Raw genomic sequence first — 24319 nt, 5'->3', positions numbered from 1 at the left:
TGTGGGGCCGAGCCATCTATTTATGCCGAGGCGATTTATGCTTCGAATTCGGTTAGTATTCTTTTGGCAATTCGACTTCTTTTGTTAGTTCGAATTCTCTGGGACAATTCGAATTCTTTCGACGTTTCATCTTCTCTTTGCGTGTGACGGTTGAGTTTCTTTCTCGAGAAGTGGAAAGGTTTTCGCGGATTCCCGAGATTTCTGGCGGACGCGAGGCATTTTATTCGATGTTTGCGTACCCGACACGCCTGACACTCGGGCGGATGCGAAAAGCTCTAAGATTCACGCGTACTCGACGCGCCGAGGCATCCTATAAATACACGACTCTTACTTCGTTTTCTCATTTCGCAATCTGCAAGGAAAAAATTCTAAGGTTTGCTTCTTTTTTCTCTGATCTTGATTTCTTTATTTTCCCTTGCTCCGCTTTATTTTCCCGTTATTTCTCCGCCGTGTTAGATCCTAGATTTGATTTCTCTGATCTCCTAATCTTGTTTTTCCGACTGTTCCTTCGATTCACCCGAGCCAAAAAAATGTCGCTTTCAGACTCAAGCGATTCGTCCCGAGGTAGAAGTATTCCGGTTTACAAACGAAAGATGGTTTGGAGCAGTTCAGATGGGTCCGAGGCCAATTCGTCGGGTCGATCCGAGCCGGGCAGCGGGGCGGAATCGTCATCTGAGCAACGAGGAGATCCGAGCCACTTTGTGGCTCGGGAAGATGCAATCGCTGATATAGCTCGGGATGAGGATCTCCCTGATGATCCCGAGGCGGTTTTAAATAGGAGGACGCATCCTCCGGCTTCGGATGAGGCTGGAGTCTCTCGTTGGCAAGATGTGCCCGAGCTGTCGGTTTTACCCAAGGTGAAGGGTGAAATGGTTACCTATGATCCCGAGGAGGGAGCCAGACTCCTTCAGTTGGCAATTCAAGGTGCAATGGCTCAAAGGAAGAAAACCCGAGCCAAGAAAGTGAAAAAACCTGATCCTCCTGGTTCCACTCTGTCGACTTCAGACTCTCTTCGAGACTTAAAAACACGTTTTAATTTCGGCGAAGGGGTGATTCTGCGGTTGCCAACCCCTAATGAAAGAGCCGATGATCCTCCCGAGGGGTTCTTTACCTTGTATGAAGGATTTTTCTACTTCTGCTTCCTCTGGTTTCCAATCCCGAGGCCAATCATCGAGTATCTGTGGTCGTATAAGCTTGCTTTGGCCCAGATTACGACCCGAGGCCTTCGATATTTGGTTGGGATCTTAGTACGTGGGTTTGAGACGTACAATAATATCGGCCTTGATCATCTAAGGAATTTGCTGGAGATTTGCCGTGTTACGAGCTGCGAGATGGAGAGGTATTATATTTCTCCTCGCCCGAAGCGAAGGGTTATTGGCGGTTTCTCGAGCAAAGACGAGAAGTACACCGATCATTTCTTCTTCGTCGCCCTTGATGAAGATTGTGTACCCGAGGGCTGCCTTGAAAAGATGATTGGAAAATGGAGAAAGATTGGTAGTTTATCCGAGATTCTTGTTTGTTTTCTGTTATAACTTGGCTTCTTTGATTGACATTTCGATTTTCTTTTGCAGATCGAGGCCCGAGCTTCTTAGATCGTATTCCCGAGGACTTTTTCAGTGTACGCGAGGAGTTGGCTGCTCGGAAGTGTCACTGGATCAAGCATTTTTCGCAAGCAAGGGTTGAAAAGGCGTTGAGGATTCTTCACGGCGCGTCTTGCTCTACTTCCTCATCTTCTTCCGACCAGAGGCTCAGTTTTTTAACGGAAATGCAAGGAGTCAAGATGTCTCTAAGGGAAAAGAAGGCCGCCGAGAAGAAGGCGCGCGAAGAGGAGCGAATGATCAGAGCAGCTTCCGGGCCTGTAAACCCGCCCGAGTTGATTGGGGGGAGCAAAATGACCGTTGACCCTGAGGTGATAGTCGATCCAGTGGGATCGGGGGTTGACCTGGCCGTTACTGCGGCTCTCAGCCAATTTCTTGAAGGTAATAACTATTCTCTTGTTCTGGGATGAGCCTGCCTTGTTTCGTATTTAACATGTCTTCGTTTCATGTTTTCTAGGCCTTTTCCTCGATGAACACCATGGTTCATTCCTATGACTCTGCGGCTCGCGAGCATGCTGTGGCTAGAGAGCAGTTCGATGCTGCTCGGGCCGACACTGAGAAGAAGGTTGCCGAGGCGGTAAAAGCCATAGAAACCGCCGAGGCGAAAGTTGTCGCCGAGGAGGAGGCGCGCCGAAAAGAAGCCGAGGAGAGCGTTCGCATCCGTCGGAAGACCAATGCAGAGATCGAGCGACTTAAGCGACTGCTTGTCGAAGAGAAGGCTCTTCGTGAGACAGAGGTAGCTCGAGCGAGGAAGGCTGGTGAGCGGAAGATCGTCGGAGAATTCGTCGAGAAGGTCAGAATGACCGAGGCGAAATTGGCTGAATTTGACAAAGTCTCCGAGCGGTACATCTATTTTTTTCAGGCGAAGGCTAATGCCGAGCTGATCGAAGCTCTCGAAACCAGGGGAAAGATTGAAGAAGAGAAGCTCGAGGTCGCCAAGTGGAAGGAAGAGTTCAGAGATGCCGAGGCCGAGTATACCAGGCTGGGGGCCGAGCTCCTTGGACATCTGAAGATGACTCCGGTGTCTCCCGACTCTACTCATGACAGCTTTGGGAACAGGCTAGTATAAAGCGAGGCAGCCAACGCTGGAGTGCTCGATCAAGCGGGCACGAATTTGAATTCCGAGGCCGGAGATGTTCCTGATGGAGAGCAGGACGAATGAGCCCGAGGCGTCTCCATTTTTTTTTTTTTTGCTTTCCACTTTAAGTTTCTCTTGTAAAACTTATGCCTGGATGGCTTTATCCATTTGAACACGTTCTTTTTAAGTATTCGAGTTGTTTCGCTTATCCTGAAATGTTTCCGAACTAAATTTGATACCAGTGTTAAGTAACCGGTTTTTCGTAAATCTGACTTGTTCATCGAGAAGTTAGTCTTTCCCGAGCAGTTTTCACTTCCGAGCCAAAAACGACAAGAATCGTGCACCAGTGTTAAGTTAACTGGGTTTTGGTAAAGATGACCTTCGGTTCAGTAGAAGTTAACTTCCAGGATTATCTTAACTTCTGAACCGTGACGATGAATAGCGTACCAGTGTCGAGGTAACTGGGTTTCGATTACATGGGACTAATCTTTGTCGGTTGCGACCCGAGCCGATATAGTTGATTGCCAGTGCTTAGAAGCGAACTGGGGTACCAGTGTCGAAGTCGACTGGGTTTTCTGAAGACAATTTCTTTATAGCAAGATATCTCCCACCGAATTGTCTTGAATGCTTATATAGCGTGCTGTAACCGAGGCGGTGAAATGAGCTCTCTGTTCGTGGACGTGGCCATCGTCCGAACGAACTGTTGGCTTTGTGGGTCGACAAGAAGACCGTAAAGGTTCCCGAGATGAGTTTCGGGATAAATGTCGAGGTTGATAAAATTGAAAATCCGAAGGGTAAAAATTAGAGAGTTTAGGAAGTTCAGTGGGAGTATATGTATACGGACCCACTCCCCCCTTTTTTAATTAAGGGGGGGGTAGCTGAACTCGTCCAAGGACGAGCTGCCTACGTACCTGTAACACCCGCGTCCCGCGATCCTAAAGGGGGCCGGTTTGTTTTAGGGAAAACTAGATCATGGTCGAGAAAGACCAATGAATAAGTTAACCCAAGGAAGGAATAAAACGTTTAAGTCATGAAAGGGGTAGATGACTTAGACGGTTTCGGGATAATCTAGTGATCATGGAGAAATGATCTTGGAAAGATTAGGAATGGCGAAGTCAAGGCCGAGAAACGGACCGAAAGACTTAGCTGGAAAGAACGGACAAAAGAGTCCGAGTTAATCCAACTAGGTAAGCTGGACAAGCTGGACGAACTAGCTAGCTCAGCTAGGTGAGCTAAACCAGCTGGAGGACTAGCTAGCTCAGCTGGGTGAGCTGACCGACAGCTCAACCGAGCTCGGTGAACTGATCGAGTACTGACCTAGCTGGGTTGTCCGGTCAGCTAACACTCGAGCTGGTGGACTGTGGTAGCTTGGGATAAAGAGGTGTAAGGTCGAGCGGTTACCGACGAATGGTTACCGTTGGCCAAAGGGTGGATAAGGCAAACAGTTACGACCGGAAAGACGCAATCTTCCGGAAGGGTGTAATGAACGGAGGTGATGTTTCGGAAACACACCCATTCGGCCCCTATATAAGGGAGGACGTCCAAGAGCTTTAGGATCATCCTCACACACTTCACAATCACCATCAAAACCCAAAAGGGGTCCCAAAACACTCTACGAAGTGTTGGTCGGAAAGGGGGTGCGGCTCGGCGAGTATCTCCGGAATCGGAATAGATTCTCGGAGCCTCGACCGAACTGATGCGCATGCTACCTCCCGATCCAACGGTTCGATAGAATGTATTGAGGGATGGATGGGATAGACCGATCGTCTTAGAGACGGATCGGCGGACGGATCGTCTTAGAGACGTATCGGCGGACGGATCGGATCAGACAGAACGATCATCGGACGGATCAGATCGGATAGACCGATCGTCGTACGGATCGGATCGGACAAACCGATTGTTGGACGGAAGGATCAGGTCGGAGAAGAAGACGGATTCGGATAGACCGTCGCACAGATGGATCGACCGACCGGGATAGGCGGATCGATCGTCGTGTCAACAGGTCGGGTTGACGTATAACCGGATCTGTTTACGATCGGATAAACGGACCAAGGCTTAGATCGGCGGATTGATCGGTCGTATAGATCGGCGGGATGACCGACAATACGTATCGGAGATCTGTTCTAGGGAACATGGTGGATTACTCGATCGAGGATTCGATGAGAACCGCTGGAGGGTTCGACGACTTGAATGATGGTTTGGATCGATAGCTCGATTATGGGGTCGATGGATCGTCCGTTCTATAAGTCATATCGTCGAGGGAAGGACACAAAAAGGAAATGGATCGGCAAATCTAAGATTGTCAATATGGAAGTATCGACGGATCTATCGATAGACCGATAGATGATATGGTTAACGGGAAGTTAATCGGGAAGGCGTATAAGGGAAAGGTATTCGAAGAAGCACGAGGATAAGTGCAACCGAACACACCCAAGGGTTGCCCATGGATGCAATCTCACCGGTAAAGGGAGTAAGCACCGAGGATGGGTAGGTGATGTGGTTCACCATGTAAGGATCTAATATCGCGGCCGCCTTCATGTATCAATCGCCATGGCCAATGGTGAAACCGATTGGGAATCGGTAACACCAATGTTGACTCGACGGATAACCAACGGGAAAGTCCACGGTGAGAATCGGTGGACAAAACGGATGTTGGACCTGCGAACAAGCCAAAGGCCGATGGACGAATGATTTCATGGGCTAGCCTACGATAATCCGATGGATGAATCCACGGACCCTTGGGTGTGATAATGATATTGTTTGGATCACATGGATGGATCGATAAGCTAAAGGCTTTACCGACCACCATGGACCGGACGGGTAAATGGTTAATAAACCGTCGGCGGTCGTAGTGATAAACGTCCGGATCGGAAACATGGATGGTTCGTTAAGCCGAGGGCTTGATCGTCCACCATGAAACCGAAGGGGCGTACGTTTGGAGGACGGATGGACCAATGAGCCAAGAGCTTGATTCGGCCACCGTGAACCAAGAGAAACGTACGATCCCCAATCTCTTTCGTGGGACTTAGACCAGTGGGGTTGGTTGGATGTATGGCTAAGTAACGATAGAGATTGGTCCATCAATACACGATTGGTTAAGAATCGTTGTACGAATGGAATAAGGCGACGAGAGGGCTAAGAGAAGGATCAATAGACGGATCGAAGAGGAATCAAATCCGCATGTAGGCCAAGGTATGTAAACGCATCTAACTTATTAGTTAAGATAGACGTTTGGGAATTAGCCGTTGGATTAGGGATACAAAGAATATGCAATCGTTAGACTTAGAATGGTTAGCGAACAAATTGCATGACTTGGCCGAGTTAATGATCGATCTAAAGTCTAAGGGACAAAGATGATCAAACCGGTACAAGGGTTGGTTGGAATTAAACCAAGGGTAGAAAGACTTCCGCTGGGTACTAAGAAAGCGATTACAGAAGTAAGCCTCGTAAAGGCAATTCTATGTTAAATCGCGAAAAATATGGAGGTTCGGCCGGGAAGAGGCACGAACGTGTGACCATGGTCGCCGGACGCCGAGACGTCCGGGACAGGGTCTCACAAGTTGGTATCAGAGCATGCTTGATCCTAGGATGGATAAGTGCTCGGGAAAATGTCATGGTAAATGACTACTAAGGTGGAACTTAAATGATTGAGTCCTCGGGAAGCCGAATTATGAACTTGAACATTAGTGTTGGTGAGCCGGAAGGGAATTGAGGCAAGAACGCGATTACATGCTTGGGAACCAAGAGAGTTTGCCAAGATGAATTGGTTAAGCCAAGATGATTACCCAAGGGGCAAGAACTACACGTGTAGCAAGTGAATAATTATTCGGAAAAAGGGGCTGATTATAGAAGTTGAAAATGTTATGCTAAGTGTTTGGCGGATAAGGAAGTTGAGGTGAATGAGATCGATGTGCGTGAGGAAAGATTACCCAAGGCATGATCGGGCACCAAGATATGACCCTTATAGTCAAACGACTTAACATAACGGGGAAATAGGTATTGATCTATTCGGAGAATGACCAAGATCAATAGAAATTAGATCTCGTCGGAATTTGACGAAGATCGGGAAAGACTTGATCTATTCGTTGAAAAGATCAAGGGGTATTGACCGAGTCCGGTAAAAGGCCAAGGTCGGGAATTATTGACCAAGTCCGGAAAGGACCAAGGTCGGGAATTATTGACCGAGTCCGGTAAGGGACCAAGGTCGGGAATTATTGACCGAGTCCGATAAAGGACCAAGGTCGGAAATTATTGACCGAGTTCGGTAAAGGACCAAGGTCGGGAAAAATGACCAAATCCGGTGTGGACCATGGTTGGGAAATTATTGACCGAGTCCGGTGTGGACCAAGGTCGGGAAAAGTGACCGAGTCCGGTATGGACCAAGGTCGGGAAATTATAGACCGAGTCCAGAAAGGACCAAGGTCGGGAATAATGACCGTGTCCGAAAAGAACCAAGGTCGGGAATAGTGACCGTGTCCGCAAAGGACCAAGGTTGGGAAATATTAGCCAAGTCTGGGTTGGACCAAGGTCAGAAATTTGTTCTAGTCGGAATTAGACTTGGACGGGTTACATTTAATTGAGTCCGAGAAATGGACAAAGATCGGAAAAATGGATCGAGTCCGAGAAAGGACAGAGATCGAGAATTTGATCGAGTCCAAGAAAGGACCAAGATCTAGAAATTTGATCGTGTGTCGGAAAAGACCAAGATCGGGGAAACTTGATCAAACTCGGAAATAGATATTTTATCAAGTATGGAATCTAAAGTCTTAGGAAGACTAAAGATGGGAAAATGTTAAGGAGTAACTCTAACACCCGCCGAATTCGAGGACGAATTCATTTTAAGGGGGGTAGACTTGTAACACCCGCGTCCCGCGATCCTAAAGGGGGCCGGTTTGTTTTAGGGAAAACTAGATCATGGTCGAGAAAGACCAATGAATAAGTTAACCCAAGGAAGGAATAAAACGTTTAAGTCATGAAAGGGGTAGATGACTTAGACGGTTTCGGGATAATCTAGTGATCATGGAGAAATAATCTTGGAAAGATTAGGAATGGCGAAGTCAAGGCCGAGAAACGGACCGAAAGACTTAGCCGGAAAGAACGGACAAAAGAGTCCGAGTTAATCCAGCTAGGTGAGCTGGACAAGCTGGACGAACTAGCTAGCTCAGCTAGGTGAGCTAAACCAGCTGGAGGACTAGCTAGCTTAGCTGGGTGAGCTGACCGACAGCTCAACCGAGCTCGGTGAACTGATCGAGTACTGACCTAGCTGGGTGGTCCGGTCAGCTAACACTCGAGCTGGTGGACTGTGGTAGCTCGGGATGAAGAGGTGTAAGGTCGAGCGGTTACCGACGAATGGTTACCGTTGGCCAAAGGGTGGATAAGGCAAACAGTTACGACCGGAAAGACGCAATCTTCCGGAAGGGTGTAATGAACGGAGGTGATGTTTCGGAAACACACCCATTCGGCCCCTATATAAGGGAGGACTAGCTAGCTTAGCTGGGTGAGCTGACCGACAGCTCAACCGAGCTCGGTGAACTGATCGAGTACTGACCTAGCTGGGTGGTCCGGTCAGCTAACACTCGAGCTGGTGGACTGTGGTAGCTCGGGATGAAGAGGTGTAAGGTCGAGCGGTTACCGACGAATGGTTACCGTTGGCCAAAGGGTGGATAAGGCAAACAGTTACGACCGGAAAGACGCAATCTTCCGGAAGGGTGTAATGAACGGAGGTGATGTTTCGGAAACACACCCATTCGGCCCCTATATAAGGGAGGACGTCCAAGAGCTTTAGGATCATCCTCACACACTTCACAATCACCATCAAAACCCAAAAGGGGTCCCAAAACACTCTACGAAGTGTTGGTCGGAAAGGGGGTGCGGCTCGACGAGTATCTCCGGAATCAGAATAGATTCTCGGAGCCTCGACCGAACTGATGCGCATGCTACCTCCCGATCCAACGGTTCGATAGAATGTATTGAGGGATGGATGGGATAGACCGATCGTCTTAGAGACGGATCGGCGGACGGATCGGATCGGACAGACCGATCGTCGGACGGATCAGATCGGATAGACCGATTGTCGTACGGATCGGATCGGACAAACCGATCGTTGGACGGAAGGATCAGGTCGGAGAAGAAGATGGATTCGGATAGACCGTCGCACAGACGGATCGACCGACCGGGATAGGCGGATCGATCGTCGTGTCAACAGGTCGGGTTGACATATAACCGGATCTGTTTACGATCGGATAAACGGACCAAGGCTTAGATCGGCGGATTGATCGGTCGTATAGATCAGCGGGATGACCGATAATACGTATCGGAGATCTGGTCGAGGGAACATGGTGGATTACTCGATCGAGGATTCGATGAGAACCGCTGGAGGGTTCGACGACTTGATTGATGGTTCGGATCGATAGCTCGATTATGGGGTCGATGGATCGTCCGTTCTATAAGTCATATCGTCGAGGGAAGGACACAAAGAGGAAATGGATCGGCAAATCTAAGATTGTCAATATGAAAGTATCGACGGATCTAACGATAGACCGATAGATGATATGGTTAACAAGAAGTTAATCGGGAAGGCGTATAAGGGTAAGGTGTTCAAAGAAGCACGGGGATAAGTGCAACCGAACACACCCAAGGGTCGCCCATGGATGCAATCTCACCGGTAAAGGGAGTAAGCACCGAGGATGGGTAGGTGATGTGGTTCACCATGTAAGGATCTAATATCGCGGCCGCCTTCATGTATCAATCGCCATGGCCAATGGTGAAACCGATTGGGAATCGGTAACACTAATGGTGACTCGACGGATAACCAACGGGAAAGTCCACGGTGAGAATCGGTGGACAAAACGGATGTTGGACCTGCGAACAAGCCAAAGGCCGATGGACGAATGATTTCATGGGCTAGCCTACGATAATCCGATGGATGAATCCACGGACCCTTGGGTGTGATAATGATATTGTTTGGATCACATGGATGGATCGATAAGCTAAAGGCTTTACCGACCACCATGGACCGGACGGGTAAATGGTTAATAAACCGTCGGCGGTCGTAGTGATAAACGTCCGGATCGGAAACATGGATGGTTCGTTAAGCCGAGGGCTTGATCGTCCACCATGAAACCGAAGGGGCGTACGTTTGGAGGACGGATGGACCAATGAGCCAAGAGCTTGATTCGGCCACCGTGAACCAAGAGAAACGTACGAACGGATGTTGGACCCGCGAGCAAGCCAAAGGCCGATGGACGAATGATTTCATGGGCTAGCCTACGATAATCCGATGGTCCATCAATACACGATTGGTTAAGAATCGTTGTACGAATGGAATAAGGCGACGAGAGGGCTAAGAGAAAGATCAATAGACGGATCGAAGAGGAATCAAATCCGCATGTAGGCCAAGGTATGTAAACGCATCTAACTTATTAGTTAAGATAGACGTTTGGGAATTGGCCGTTGGATTAGGGATACAAAGAATATGCAATCGTTAGACTTAGAATGGTTAGCGAACAAATTGCATGACTTGGCCGAGTTAATGATCGATCTAAAGTCTAAGGGACAAAGATGATCAAACCGGTACAAGGGTTGGTTGGAATTAAACCAAGGGTAGAAAGACTTCCGCTGGGTACTAAGAAAGCGATTACAGAAGTAAGCCTCGTAAAGGCAATTCTATGTTAAATCGCGAAAAATATGGAGGTTCGGCCGGGAAGAGGCACGAACGTGTGACCATGGTCGCCGGACGCCGAGACGTCCGGGACGGGGTCTCACAGTACCCTTTTCAGGGATCAAGCCACCCCGTAGTTCAAGAACATGCGTACCTTAGGTTCTTAGCGATAATATTTCTTTAGATGCATTGCGTTCCAGGATCTAGGTACCGCTTTGCCGTTCATGTTGATGAGTTCGTAGACGCCGGGACGGATCACCTTTTCGATTGTGTAAGACTTGGGGGGCTAATTGTTGGTGTCGGATCCCGCACGGGTAGTTCGGGACCAACCAAAGATTGCCACATAGGAAGGACAGAAGCCCATAGAGGACAAGGCCCGATAGACTTATAAGCCCAAGAACTTAGTCGAGGTGGTTATACCACGAAGAGGGATCGGAGTGGTTTAACCTCGAGGAGGAGACGAAGTCGAAGTTAAAGATCATTTCAGTTCGGGGCTTTTGGGCTGAAGGGCGAAGCCTACGAAGATCGGAATTAATTCAAATTTGAACGTTGAGCATTAAATCTCAAAGATCAAAACGGACGCATTTAAGAGAGAATAAGTGTACTTAATTAGCCATTTAATTGACATTTTTCTATGTATAAATATAAGGGCGAATGGTCATGTAAAGGGGATCTTTTCCTCGAAGAAGAAATACTATAGCAATTTTTGTAGCAACTTATAAGCTTTTTACACATTCATTTTTGTCCCTCAAGAGTAATCTTTCCTACTTAATAAAAATACTTGAGTGTGCGAATCCGACTTCCACAATAATCATTAGCCGATTGATTATTAAACATGAGGTTATTTATCTCGGTGACGATGAGATCAAAAGCGGACAAAGACAGTGAAGGTTTTTGTTACCTCGGGTGGCTAGGGCTTCGTGTGTGGAAGTCGAAACTAACACAATCGAGATTTGTCTAGGGTTTTAATTTAGGGATACGATTTGCGAGAATTGTCAAAGAACGACAGAATCAATTGATACCAAAGATGGTGTTCTTGATATTATTAAGAAAAAGATGACTTTGATCGTACAAGAGTTTGATCGTAAAAGAAAAAGATGTTTGTGCTGTGAGAGCTTTGCGTAGTGTAAATTCTAGAGTGATCTTGCCTCCCTCCCTGTGTGAGCCTTGAGTCTCTATATATAGGGATGGTAAACCGCCTCTCCAGCGATATTCTCGGAAGATTTCCATTTATCTTGAAGTCGGCTTGGAATATCGCGGATTTAGGATAGTTTCCTTATTCTTCGGAATTTCTTGGAAGATTTCCTGATTTGAGTCGATCCTTCGAGATTCTTCCTCATCATTTCCGAGTCTGTCGGAAATGATCCCTCTTTTTTCGGAAATGACGCCTTGTTTGGAAATGGTACTTTGAAGATGAATATTTACTAAGTCTTTACCTCGGGTAAATCATGAATTCTCCTCGGGTAATTCGGAAGCTGATCGGTGTTTGGCTCGGAGATAAGAGAGGCGTGGCCCGGGCTTCCGAGGAGAAACGGCTCGGGTACGCGGAGGGAACCAGCTCGGGTGTCCTGGCGTGAACCAGCTCGGGTACTTGAAGAACCGGTTCAGGTTTCCGAGCTTGCCTGTGGATCCCGAGGCGATTGATACATTCTCCCGAGGCGAATGGCTTGCTGCACCGAGGAGAATGGCTTGCTGCACCGAGGTGATTGATATACTTCCCCGAGGTGTCTTCGGAAGCTCCTTAAAGTGTCCTAAGTCCGGCTCGATATTTGAGGGATGGAATCCGACCCCAACATCGTGCTGATAACGTGTTGTGAACAATAGAATTTTAAGATTGTTCTTGTTGTTAGTACATATATATAAGGATGCAAAGATAGGGTTTTACCTTGGAGAATAAATAGTATATAATCTTCTAGAATATTCTATTAGGCCTCATCTATACAATCACTCATTATTTATAACACTACTCATCATGAATTGAAAAAAAAAAAAAAAAAAACTCATTATAGACGAAATTTGGCATAAAAATACTCTTGAGATAGAAATCTATAACGATACAAGTCAATTCAATTGTTACACTAAATTAAAATAAAATAAATACCGTTTCTTTCACACATTAAATTGAATCAATAATTCATAAGAAACACAATTGGGTCAATATTTCATTAACAACACCAAGATAGAGCCTAGAAGTTATGCTTTTGCTATCCCTAAATGCATGTATGCAAACAAATTAAGCACTCCCCACATTTAATTAAGATTACGCATATACGTACATATTAGTTTTTGAGGTTTAGGACTTGGTATTTAGACTTTAAGGCATAAGGGTCTTTTAACAAAAACAAAATTGTTAATGAAAAATTTGCATAAGTTTCAGACTGCTTTATTTTTTTTTTGGTCAACAGACTGCTTTATTAATTTTTAAAAAATCGAAGCTATATTCCTAATTTTGTTATAAAATTTTAGACTATTTTAAAATTCCTTCTAAATAAAATTTGTTACTGAAAATTAAGGTGATTTTTTTCTTAATAAGGTGGACATCCTAATTAGAGAGAAAAATCTCTTATAAGTTATATATAAGCACTTCCCACATCTAATTATTTTTCCACATTCAAGACAATGGCTTGTTCTTGTGTCATAAGACATATATTTTCAATTCTTCCTCTTCTCGTTATTCTATCAATCACCCCTTTGTCTTCATCTTATTCTATAAATGACAAAATCACAAAAGAATTAATCAACCAACTCTGCTCACAACCGACAATTTACAACCATTTCTGTGTCGCTTGGGTAACCTCTGTCGCAAAAACATTCAACCTTGACCTGCAAGGTCTTGTCTATCTGCTCTATCAAAAGACGGAATTGTTGGGCTCTAAGAACCTAGAGATGATTAAAGACTTAGAGAGAACCGAGACTGAGCCAAAGCTCAAGATCCCATATGGGTCTTGTGTGAAAGAATATGAATTATCGAATAGAGCAATCGAGGAAGCTAAAGAGTTTGCGAGTGCGAACTCGAAGGCATACCTGTCAGCATCTAAGGCGGCTTCTAGAGCCTTCGATAGTATATCTATGTGCGAAGCTTATCTTGAAGGACTCAAATTGCCGGATCATGTCTCGACACGCAATTTGTGGTTTGAAGGAATGTGTAACATTGACAAAATTTTCTCCGACCTTTTAATTTGATTCTGTGTTTTTATTTACATGTATGATGTGAAAAAACTATGAAATGTCATCAACTTTGTTGTAATAACTTAAAAACCAATAAATTAATAAAGTCATAGTTAAATTACTTCGTCTTCCGAGTTCACCATGAATGGATATGCAATTCATCTCTCATTACCTCTAGTGTACCAAAACCCATCAAAACTTATTATGGAATGCATATCTATCTACCTAAGGAAGAAAACATAAGAAAGTAGTTAGAAGAATAATTATATAACTTTCTCATTACTATTGCTACGTATAGCCTAATTTCTCTCTTTAATATTAGGACTTATGGTCTAACTAAGAATCAGAAACATCAACCATTCTGTCAAAGAACTACTATTATTCATAGGCTGAAACGTTGTTTAGATTTTGAAAATCTCTCTTTATATGTATCTATCAGCTGCTGATAAATGGCAAAAATGAGCAAATCCCTTTAGGGGTATGCTACTTCCACTCGGACGACAAACCGGGTGGGAGTGCGCAACTAAATCTGTAAGGGATCATATAAGCACAAAAACGCTTTAACAAAAATGTCTATTCAGAATCCGAACGGAACAAGATACCTTCAGCGGTTGTGGTTTTAAAAACAACGGACGACCAGCAAAACAACTTCCCAATGAGCTTTATGCGGAGTTTGCATAAATTGAGATAAGATGTGAACCGAGTAAGAGAGATCCGGACGTGTTGTTAAGAGATAGATAAGACGCCCTACTAGATGATGATAGCGGGCAGGCTGCGTAAGAAAAGGTCTCGTATCCGCGGCGAGACAATGGTTAGTTTCGTTAGGAGATCATATGCCGGTTTTTGATCCAAGTAAACCAGCCTCAACAATAATATCCAAGATATATTTCCGTTGGGAGAGGAAAATGCCTTCACCATTATGAGCTACCTCAAGACCAAGAAAATACTTCAATTTCCCGAGATTTGTCATACGAAAACAGTGACACAAATGATCTTTAAAACATGCCAAAGTAGAATTGTTGCAACAAATTAACAAATCATCCATGTATAGACCATCACACAAAGCTCCACCTCTCCCCCGTGTATATGTAAACAACGAGTAGTCAGAACGCGATTGAAGAAAACCTAATTGCGTAAGCGCCTTCGTGAGCTTAGCAAACCAACAATGAGGAGCTTGCTTAATTACGACCGTATAAAGATTTGTGTAACTGGCACACTATATTCAGATTTGAATGACGAAAACCTAAAGTCATCAAGATATCATCATGAAGAAAAGCGTTGTGCACGTTCATTTGGTGTACTTCCCACTTCTTAACCGCAACAATTTTCAATAAACCTTGAACCATTGTCAAGGTTGAAAGATCACGGATTTACCTCACAAAAATTAATCCTGAAATCGCTAGAATGAAGAACACGAAAATCCACACATTTTTCTTTGAGTATGTAGTTAGGCCTTTGCATTTCTCACTAATTACAGATTTGACTTCCAATTTCAATTGATCAGAGATTCCCTTAAACTTCACCAAATTCTAACTTTTTGAATCCATCGGTATATAACCTAAAACATTTAATATATTTTTTCATAAGTTTTGGGTAATGTTACAAATAGTACACTGTCTAACTGCCCCACTTATAGTAGACAGTTTTCTTCTACATTATAATAGATATGAAAATCACTCGAATTCTTTTTCTTTATTATCACACCAGTCACACCCTAAAAGAAATTAAGCATTGGATGGGGCTGGACTGCCAGAGCCGTCAGATCCCCAACCCCATCCCCAAGATCCCCAAGGGGAGCTAGAACCGCCAGAGTTTGAACCGCCTGGGTTTGAACCGCCAGAGTTTGAATCGCCAGTGTTTGAACCAGGACCTGAGGTAGAGGTGCTAGAGCCATCAGATCCCCATCCCCAACCGTTGCCGTTACTCGAACTCCAGCTCCACGCCTCTGCACAAGAAGAGGAGAGACATGCAATGGCTAGAACAAGTAGAAAAAACTTCTTTTGCGAACCAGAGAGAGCCATAGTTTTTGTTTTTCTTATGTGTGTTTGTTTAATTATAGAACAAAGAGATTTGTGAATTTGCTTTCTTACAAAATGGGAATATATAGAAGAAATGGGTGGCTCATAGACGTGTGTTTAACCCATCTAATTAGGAAACGGAATTTGTTTTGACCAAGGGTTTCGTTTTTCCATATTTTATTCTCCCCTTTAATTTTTTAATATCCAATTTTTATAATGAAAAGGTTTTTTTTTTTGTTACAGAAAATTTATTATTTTCATTCTATATAATAATCGGAACATAATTAATAAACTTTGGTAATATACCGGTCAAAGATAAGTAGATAACTGAGGATATTGTAAGGATTTTATAACTTATTTTGTTGGATTCTACTTAAATAGGAATATGCTATATATACAGTATTTATAGCAAAACAGTATTTGGCTAAAGACAGCATGAAAAACAAATAATATGCAAAAAGAAGTTGTTCTTAATAGGGAATTTAGTTTTACTCATTGGTCTTCGTTTTATTTCTTCTTCCGCACGTAAAGTTTGTATAACACAGTTTCCACATTTATTCAACGTTTTCTACAAATGATGAAATGACAAGATTTTATCAAACCGGGAATTTGTAATCAACAATATTTCCAGTGTTTAGACTTCAACATGAAACGTTATATTTTCCAAAAATATTAAAAGTTATTTACTTAATATTTATATGGAATCAACAAAATTAAATATTTTTAATAAAAAAATAAGAAAAAGGAATTTTGAAGCTTTGTAATATAACTTTTCTTCATATCAAAATCTGGGAATCCAAGAAAAAAGAGCTTTATACGTTTTGAGTTATAATGTTGAAACATTACACTAACTGATCTAATCAGCATGCTCATACTTTTTCGTTTTGGTTTTGTGTTATTAACTTTTAATCTAGCTTTATACGTTTTGGGTTTTGGTTATCAGAGAGTGAATATTTCATTTTAGCTGCTAATTCTCTTAGTCTTTATTCCTTCTTCAAAGTTAGATCCCACAACATATATACACCCCAAAGTCAACCGAATAAGTTTACCTAATTCTAAAGGGGTTTTCCCGCACAATATCATATTAGGGTTTTCTGCAAAACAATCCTCTAAGTCAATTTCGTTTGCAAGTTTACCCTCCAAGTTTGAATTATGCAAGTCAACCCCACAATCTCAAAAGTCACCTGCAATACTGCCCTCCCGTGTAGCGATGACATGGCACTCAATATCTCCGTTTGAAACATAAGGGGTTTTTGCAAAAAAAAACCCTCCATGTAATTTTTTTTTGCAAGACAAACCTCTATGTCAAATAAATGTAGGTCAAACCACAATCTCAAAAGTCACATGCAATATAGTCCTTCCGTATATCGATGACGTGGAAATCGATAACTCATTTTATGTAATGTAGTATGTAAGAGTATCATGCATCTCGAGCCTCAAATTGGTTAATTCTTCCATCATAGCCTCATCCCACCATTTCCATATGTGATATGCCACGGTCTATCAATATTCAACCAAAACTTCAACCAAAATTCACAACTTTATATGAATCACTTAAAATTCAACTAAGATTCAACCAAGATTTCTGATCATGTAGAAAACAATTCAACATACACTTACATCAAAATTTTGACATGTGTAGAATAGCCTTCCATAACCTTTTCGGACAATGACGAATCCGGAAAAGCTATTTTACACATGTCAAATTTTGATGTAAGTGATTGTTGAATTGTTTTTTACATAGAAATCTTGGTTGAATTTTAAGTGATTCATATAAAGTTTTAAATTTTGGTTGAAGTTTTGGTTGAATTTTGATAGACTGTGGCATGCCACATATGGAAATGCTGGGATGAGGCTATGCTGGAAGAATTAACCAATTTGAGGCTCGAGATGCATGATACTCCTACATACTACATTACATAAAGTGAGTTATCGATTTCCACGTCATCGATATACGGAAGGGCAATATTACAGGTGAATTTTGAGATTGTGGTTTGACCTGCATTTATTTGACATAGAGGTTTGTCTTGCAAAAAAAAAATTACATGGAGGGTTTTCTTGCAAAAACTCCTTATGTTTTCAAACGGAGTTATCGAGTGTCACGTCATCGCTACACGGGAGGACAGTGTTGCAGGTAACTTTTGAGATTGTGGGGTTGACTTGCATAATTCAAACTTGGAGGGTAAACTTGCAAACCAAATTGACTTAGAGGGTTGTTTTGCAGAATATCCATCATATTATATACATATTTTGATGGAAGCATACCAAAAGTACTCATTTTCTAATACAGCTGGTGAATCTTCAAAACTATTTCAAAAAGAGAGTGGACAAAAGAATGAAAGATATATTTTCTATATCAATTCATGAGTTCAGTAAGATCCATCCAAAAATTGTGACATATATTCTCAATAGATCAACCAAATATAACTAAATAACTAAAATTAATATTTGTTTAGTTAATAACTGTTGGAACTTATTTTGATTAGTTGTGCTGGACTACTTTGTCGGGTAACTTTTAAAATTGAAGTTCGTTTGAATGAGAAATGGAGTGGCTAGCTTGGATAGCTTGAGATTTGACTAAAGGATCAAATGTCACACTTCGGAAGTTAAAAGAGAAATCTAAACCAAGCATGTGTGCCGAGCCGCATTGTATCGTGTCAAGCCGGACCGAGTTTGGGATTTGAGATTTGGGAAATGGGCTTATAACCCAAATAATAATTGTTATTTATCCAAATGTGTTTAAGTCATAATGTTGAAAGATTCAATATATATCTCATTTAATTGTGAATTGTGTAACAACAAATCAATTAATGAGAATAATAGAGTAAATGACTATCATTGAGAATATGACTTTTATGTTGAGAATGAATTCTCATTACTCCTCTTTATTTCTAATGTTGAGAGCTTGACATATAAAACCAAGGCTTCATCTCTCCATTTTTGTCTCATGGACATATGAATTAAAAAGATCACAATCTCCTTATTCTTCTTTTCTCTAGTTACCGAGTCTGAGAGTACAAACATTACTAGAGTTCGTTAGGCTTCTGATTTTGAGTGTTACAAATCAGAAGATGGTGCGGTTGTATCTTGGAATTATGATTGCGTCAAACCATCACACTACGGACAATTAAAAAATTAAGGAAAGAGTGTCTCGTTTCCGCACAAACCGTTCTTTGTTTATCAAATATTGGTATCAGTTGTTTTATTTTATTTCTAGTTTTTATAATCATCTATTGTAATTATTCAGTTTTGCCACATCGTAGAAATCGTGGTCTTACAGTAACATGCATTGTGAGTCTGAATCTATGCATGTCATGCGACTCGTGTCTACACTTGAACCAATACTTTTTTTTTTTCTTCATCAGAATCAAACTTTATATTGCATTATGAAGATCCATCATCCATACAGAGTTGTTGTTGAACCAATACTTGAACCAATACTTGTTTTTTCTTCATCAGAATCAAACTTTATATTGCATTATGAAGATCCATAATCCATACAGAGTTGTTGTTGAAGCCATTCAGGCTGAATTACAGAATCAAAATAAAAGTACGAACGATGATTACAACCAAATTTAGCCAAAGCATGAGCAGCTTTATTTCCCGTTCTTTTGATGTGGCAATGTCAACTATAATCGAAGCGTGACATCCAATGTTGTATACAGGCCCAGCTTAGGGCTGGTGCTATGTGTGCTCAAGCACTGGGTCCCACAATTTTTTTTTGTTTTTCTTTAAGGTTTTAGGGTCCTAAATTTTAGAAAATTTGTAAATAAAGTCCTAAATTTTTATAATAAGTATAATTTTCAGATTTTTTTTTAAAATGTGCACAAGGTCCAAAAAAAAATTGAGCCAGCCCTGATTGTATATCTTGAAGCAGATTTACGATAGTGTGTTGTTTTGAAGATCCGTTGATGATGCTGGCTAGAATAGCACAATCTCCTTCAAAGATAATTTTCCGATAGCCTCGAATCCATGTTTGTTGCAAAGCTACTAATAGGGCTTTTGTTTCAGCTTCCAAGGGAGAGGTTGCATAATCAAATTTGGTCGAGCCCCAACAGAGAGCGATTCTTTCAGAGTCACGAATGATCCATCTAGTTTGTACTTCCAAGGTCGTCGAGTTAAAACCTGCATGAAAGTTGCAATTGACATACATAGCTGGTGGCCACTTTGAGGGTGAAGAGTTGTTCTGTCCCACTCGGGATTGAATTGGTAGAGAGCCAATCCTTTACATCCGCTTGTGCCTTCAATACTATCTTGGATGGTCTTTCTCGGAATCTGTTAAATACAAAATTGTCCTAATAAAAAAATGTAAACAAGATTAAAAAAGAGACATATTGAAAATCTTATTTTAGAAACTAATTTTCATAAATAGTATGTCAAGTTTGCTACGTGATATATATCAAAATCCAAATTTTAAAATTAAGAATCCAAAATTTAAAATCAAGATATTTGCAAATCGGCCTAAGACACGTGCCTTGCACATGATTAATATATTTTGTTTGTTAATATTAGTTGATATTACAAATATAAATGATGTATATAAAATATATATATATATATATATATATTAATATATAACACTACAATTATTTTTATCATATTGGAAAGAAGAACCGAAGATCCGGAAGCAATTTCCGTAGAATTGAAAGAGAGGTTAAAAAGTTTTTTTCTTTAAATTAATTAAGTTAGAGACAAGGAAATTTGGTTAAAGAAAATAGAGTGAAAATTTAAGAGGCATGTTAGCAAAGTACACATGGCAGATGGAGAAGGTTACAATTTTTTGTCTACTATTGATTTATAATATAAAGATCTCATTCTTCATATCAAAATTTGGGAATTTTAAATACTATTGTTTTCAAGATATTATATTCCTTTCGTTTCACAAAAAATATCGTTTTAAGATTTTATTTTTGTTTTACAAAGAGGGCAGTTTTGAATTTTTAATGCAAAATTTTGAATAAAAATCTAGTTTTAATCCTAATTCTTTAATGTACTAATAAGAAATATAATTTTGTTTACTGTATTGAGAAAGGGTATAAAAGAAATTTTAATAGCTTTCTTAATATGTGTAAAAAATGTAGAATGATACTCTTTATGAAACAAAAAGAGTATATTGTTAAGGTAATTATCTATATATACATGTATCTCAATCAAAAAATTCAAAATAATCAGATATAGATTAAACATACCGGGGATGTGCCTTTAGTCAAGTGGTTAAGTCCACTTGACTCCGCCTTCCCCACCGGAGTTCGACTCCACTAAATCGCGTTACCCCGCGTAGTAGGGATTGGCTATGGATCTGGCCTTGTCGATCCAAAGATGTAAAAAAAAAAAAAAGATTAAACATACCATTGTCATTATTTATCAGATTCTCGGTACTTTGGCCCCTAATTATGTCTAGTAGAAAGATTAGATAAATCAAATTTGTATGTGTAAATATATTTAAATAAATAAAAAATTTAACTTCAAGATAATATATATATATATATAAATAAATTAAAAATTTGTATGTGTAATTATATTTCAAAAAAAAATAGAAACTTTAACTTCAAGATAATATATATAGGAAGAAAAAATGATAATATATATATATATATATATATATATATATATATATATATATAACTAATTTAATAATAGTATGTCAAGTTTGCTACGTGATATATCAAAATCCAAATTTTAAAATTAAGAATCCAAAATTTAAAATCAAGATATTTGCAAATCGGCCTAAGACTCGTGCCTTGCACATGATTAATTTATTTTGTTTGTTAATAATTAGTTGATATTAAAAATAGAGTTGATGTATAAATAAAAATTAAAATTAAAATATTAACATATAACACTTCAATTATTTTTATAATATTGGAAAGAAGAAGTGAAGATCCGGAAGCAATTTTCTTTAAACTAATTAAGTTAGAGAAAAGGAAATTTAGTTAAAGAAAATAGAGTAAAAATTTAATAGACATGTCAGAAAAGTACACATGGCAGATGGAGAACGTTTCAGTTTTTTGTGAATCTACTATTGATTTATTAAAGAAAGATCTCATTCTTCATATCAAAATCTGGGAATTTTAAATAGCATTGTTTTCAAGATATTATACTTTTTATGTTTAACAAAAATTATCGTTTTAAGGTTTTATTTTTGTTTCACAAAGAGGGTCATTTTGTATTTGCAATGCAAAATTTTGAATAAAAATCTAGTTTTAATCCTATTTCGTATTAATAAGAAAAATAAATTTGTTTACTGTATTGATAAGGGGTATAGTAGAAATTTTAATAGCTTTCTTAATATGTGTGAAAAAATATAGAATGACACTCTTTGTGAAACAAAATGAATATATTTTAAGGTAATTATCTATATATACAATCTTAATCAAAAAAATTCAAAATGATCAGATATAGATTGAAGTATTGAACATACCACTGTTTCATTATTTATCAGATTCTGGGTATTTTGGCCCCTTCTTATGTCTAGTAGAAAGACATTTGTATGTGTAAATATATTTAAATAACTAAAAACTTTAACTTCAAGATAATATATATATATATATTAAAAATTTGTATGTGTAATTATATTTAAATATATAAAAACTTTAACTTCAAGATAATATATAGCAAGACAAAATGATAATATTTAAATTATCTTTTTTAAATAATTTCCTAATATAAAAATGTACATATGGAATAAGATCCACATATTTTAAATGCATCAGACACGAACATACTTGTATATATAATTTTAACCCAGAAACCAAAGACAAACCACGAAAATCCCAATCACAATCACAATCAATCGAACAAAAATGAGGAAATCCATTTTAATAGCTTGTGTCATTGCAATCACCATTTTAATGTCACATCTTAATGTTTTTACAGTGCATGGTTTAACACCATGTGAAGAAGCAACAAATCTTTTACAACCGTGTTTGAAGTACATTTGGATAGAGGATACGCCATCACCAGATTGTTGCAGTGGCTTAGATAAAGTGAACAAAGGTGTTAAAACGTACGATGATCGTCATGATATGTGCATTTGTTTGTCGACTGAAGCAGCAATCACTTCAGCCCCTCAATACAAGTTTGACAATTTGCCTAAATTATGTGGTATTACTTTATTCGCACCGGTTGGTCCAAAATTCGATTGTAGCAGGTAATTTTTGTTATTTGAAACTGAATAATAATTTTCTTACTTACATTTTTTAGTTGATTTATTAATTTTATTTTTAATATTTGAGAATATTTCACTCATAATTTTCTCTATAATGTTTTTTGCAGCATTAAAGTATAAGGTGAAGAATAAGTCAGAATCAAAAGCGAAGATATTAGATAACTAGATTTTAACCCGCGGTATACCGCGGGGCTATATTTTCTTAAAAAAATCAAAATGTAATTTGTTTGATAGATTATTTTGATTGTTAATTTTAGGATTTCACCCGTGGTATACTATCTTTTATAAATATCAACCCAAACCCGTCCCATCATATTACCCGTCCCGTGAAATGGTTCCCATAAGATATATATACATATATATTAAATTTGTATAGAGTTGAAATAATATTAATATTACAAACTTTTTATATAATTTAAATATTATAAATATTTTTAAAAATATGCAATATATATTTTTTGTTATTGAATAAGAGGATATTATGTGTAAGAAATGTAGAAAATAAGAGTTTAATATTTTTATTATGGAGTCGCAAGAAAAATCTTTTATTTCTATACATGTTATTCGTTTATTAATAATAAAAGAAAACAAATCCTTTAAATTAGATATTAACTAAAATAAATGCACCATAATTACTTATTAAGTAACAACCAATAAATTTCACCAGGTAACAACCAATAAATTCTAAACGCAGTAATTAAAGAATGAGATATTAAAAAAAATATCAAATAAGATATAAGAATCTTAAAATAATTGAATATCTAAATAATTTAATTGTTAGCGTCGATTTTAATGCCTTCATTAATGTGGATTTTTTTTTTTAGAGAGAAATATTTCCTAAAGATTATCACATTAATGACTTAGAAAAATAAGGAAGATATGAATTTATGATTCTCGAAATCGTGTTGGTAATATCTTTAATTAATATTTTTCAAATTTAAATAATTAATGCCAATGGCATTCATCCGTAAATACATTCCAACTCCAGGATTTATTTGCTAAAAGTCATCCAAAAATGTATATATAGATAATAAAAATTGATTCAGTGTATCGATGTAGCGATATCTACCAATATCCCAATATATTATGTATACGAAAAATCCTTAAAATAATAAAGCAATATTTCAACAGAATTTCTATATCTTTTGGGGGAAAATAAAATTGCTAGCACAAAAGAAATATTTGATTTAGTCAGTTAATTTCTTTTCATTTTTATTAATTAACCAGCAGTTTTATATAGTTTCATGGAAACAACCTTTCAATCAAAAGAGTTGTACTACTCATTGTAATTCAAAGCAAAAAGAATTGTTGAAATTATTGAAAACTTGTGGAATTTTATATTTTGTACTAACTTATCAAAAATTTAAGAAAAATGTTTCCAAAAATATCATGGAAAAAATAGGAACAAAATTTTTTTTGAGGGTACAAGGTTTTGTCGATTTGAGTCGGTTGGAAAAATTTGTGAAGATGCGGATGAATGGTTTACTTCTCAAATGTTGCATCCAAATATTGGTACACGAGGAGACTATTACGAGTGTCCATGAAAGTAAGAGATGGGATCCTCCTCCCCAAAATAGGGTAAACTGTGATACTAAAGGGTCTTGGTCTCTAGAAGAAGATGGTGGGAGA

At 39.4% G+C, this 24319-nt stretch overlaps 3 protein-coding genes across 3 annotated transcripts; 2 read left to right on the top strand and 1 right to left on the bottom strand.

The window, feature by feature from the left end:
- The first annotated feature begins 12955 nt into the window (after positions 1–12955).
- LOC9319961 (pectinesterase inhibitor) lies at positions 12956–13519 on the top strand. The gene has a single exon (XM_002885911.2). The coding sequence runs from the start codon at positions 12956–12958 to the stop codon at positions 13517–13519; it is 564 nt and encodes a 187-aa protein (XP_002885957.1).
- Positions 13520–15022: 1503 nt separating this feature from the next.
- On the bottom strand, positions 15023–15691 carry LOC9322023 (dermokine). The gene is given in 2 exon segments (XM_021033093.1): positions 15023–15218; positions 15220–15691. Coding segments are annotated over 2 exon segments (390 nt in total). The 5' UTR covers positions 15526–15691; the 3' UTR covers positions 15023–15134.
- Positions 15692–22277: 6586 nt separating this feature from the next.
- LOC9322022 (non-specific lipid-transfer protein 9) lies at positions 22278–23783 on the top strand. The gene is made up of 3 exons (XM_002885910.2): positions 22278–22672; positions 22798–22851; positions 23718–23783. The coding sequence occupies exons 1-2, from the start codon at positions 22326–22328 to the stop codon at positions 22808–22810; spliced, it is 360 nt and encodes a 119-aa protein (XP_002885956.1). The 5' UTR covers positions 22278–22325; the 3' UTR covers positions 22811–22851; positions 23718–23783.
- Positions 23784–24319: the final 536 nt, after the last annotated feature.

This window comes from Arabidopsis lyrata, assembly GCF_000004255.2.
Source record: "Arabidopsis lyrata subsp. lyrata unplaced genomic scaffold ARALYscaffold_3, whole genome shotgun sequence".
Lineage (NCBI taxonomy): Eukaryota > Viridiplantae > Streptophyta > Magnoliopsida > Brassicales > Brassicaceae > Arabidopsis > Arabidopsis lyrata.
This window is presented reverse-complemented; position numbering and strand designations above follow the sequence as displayed.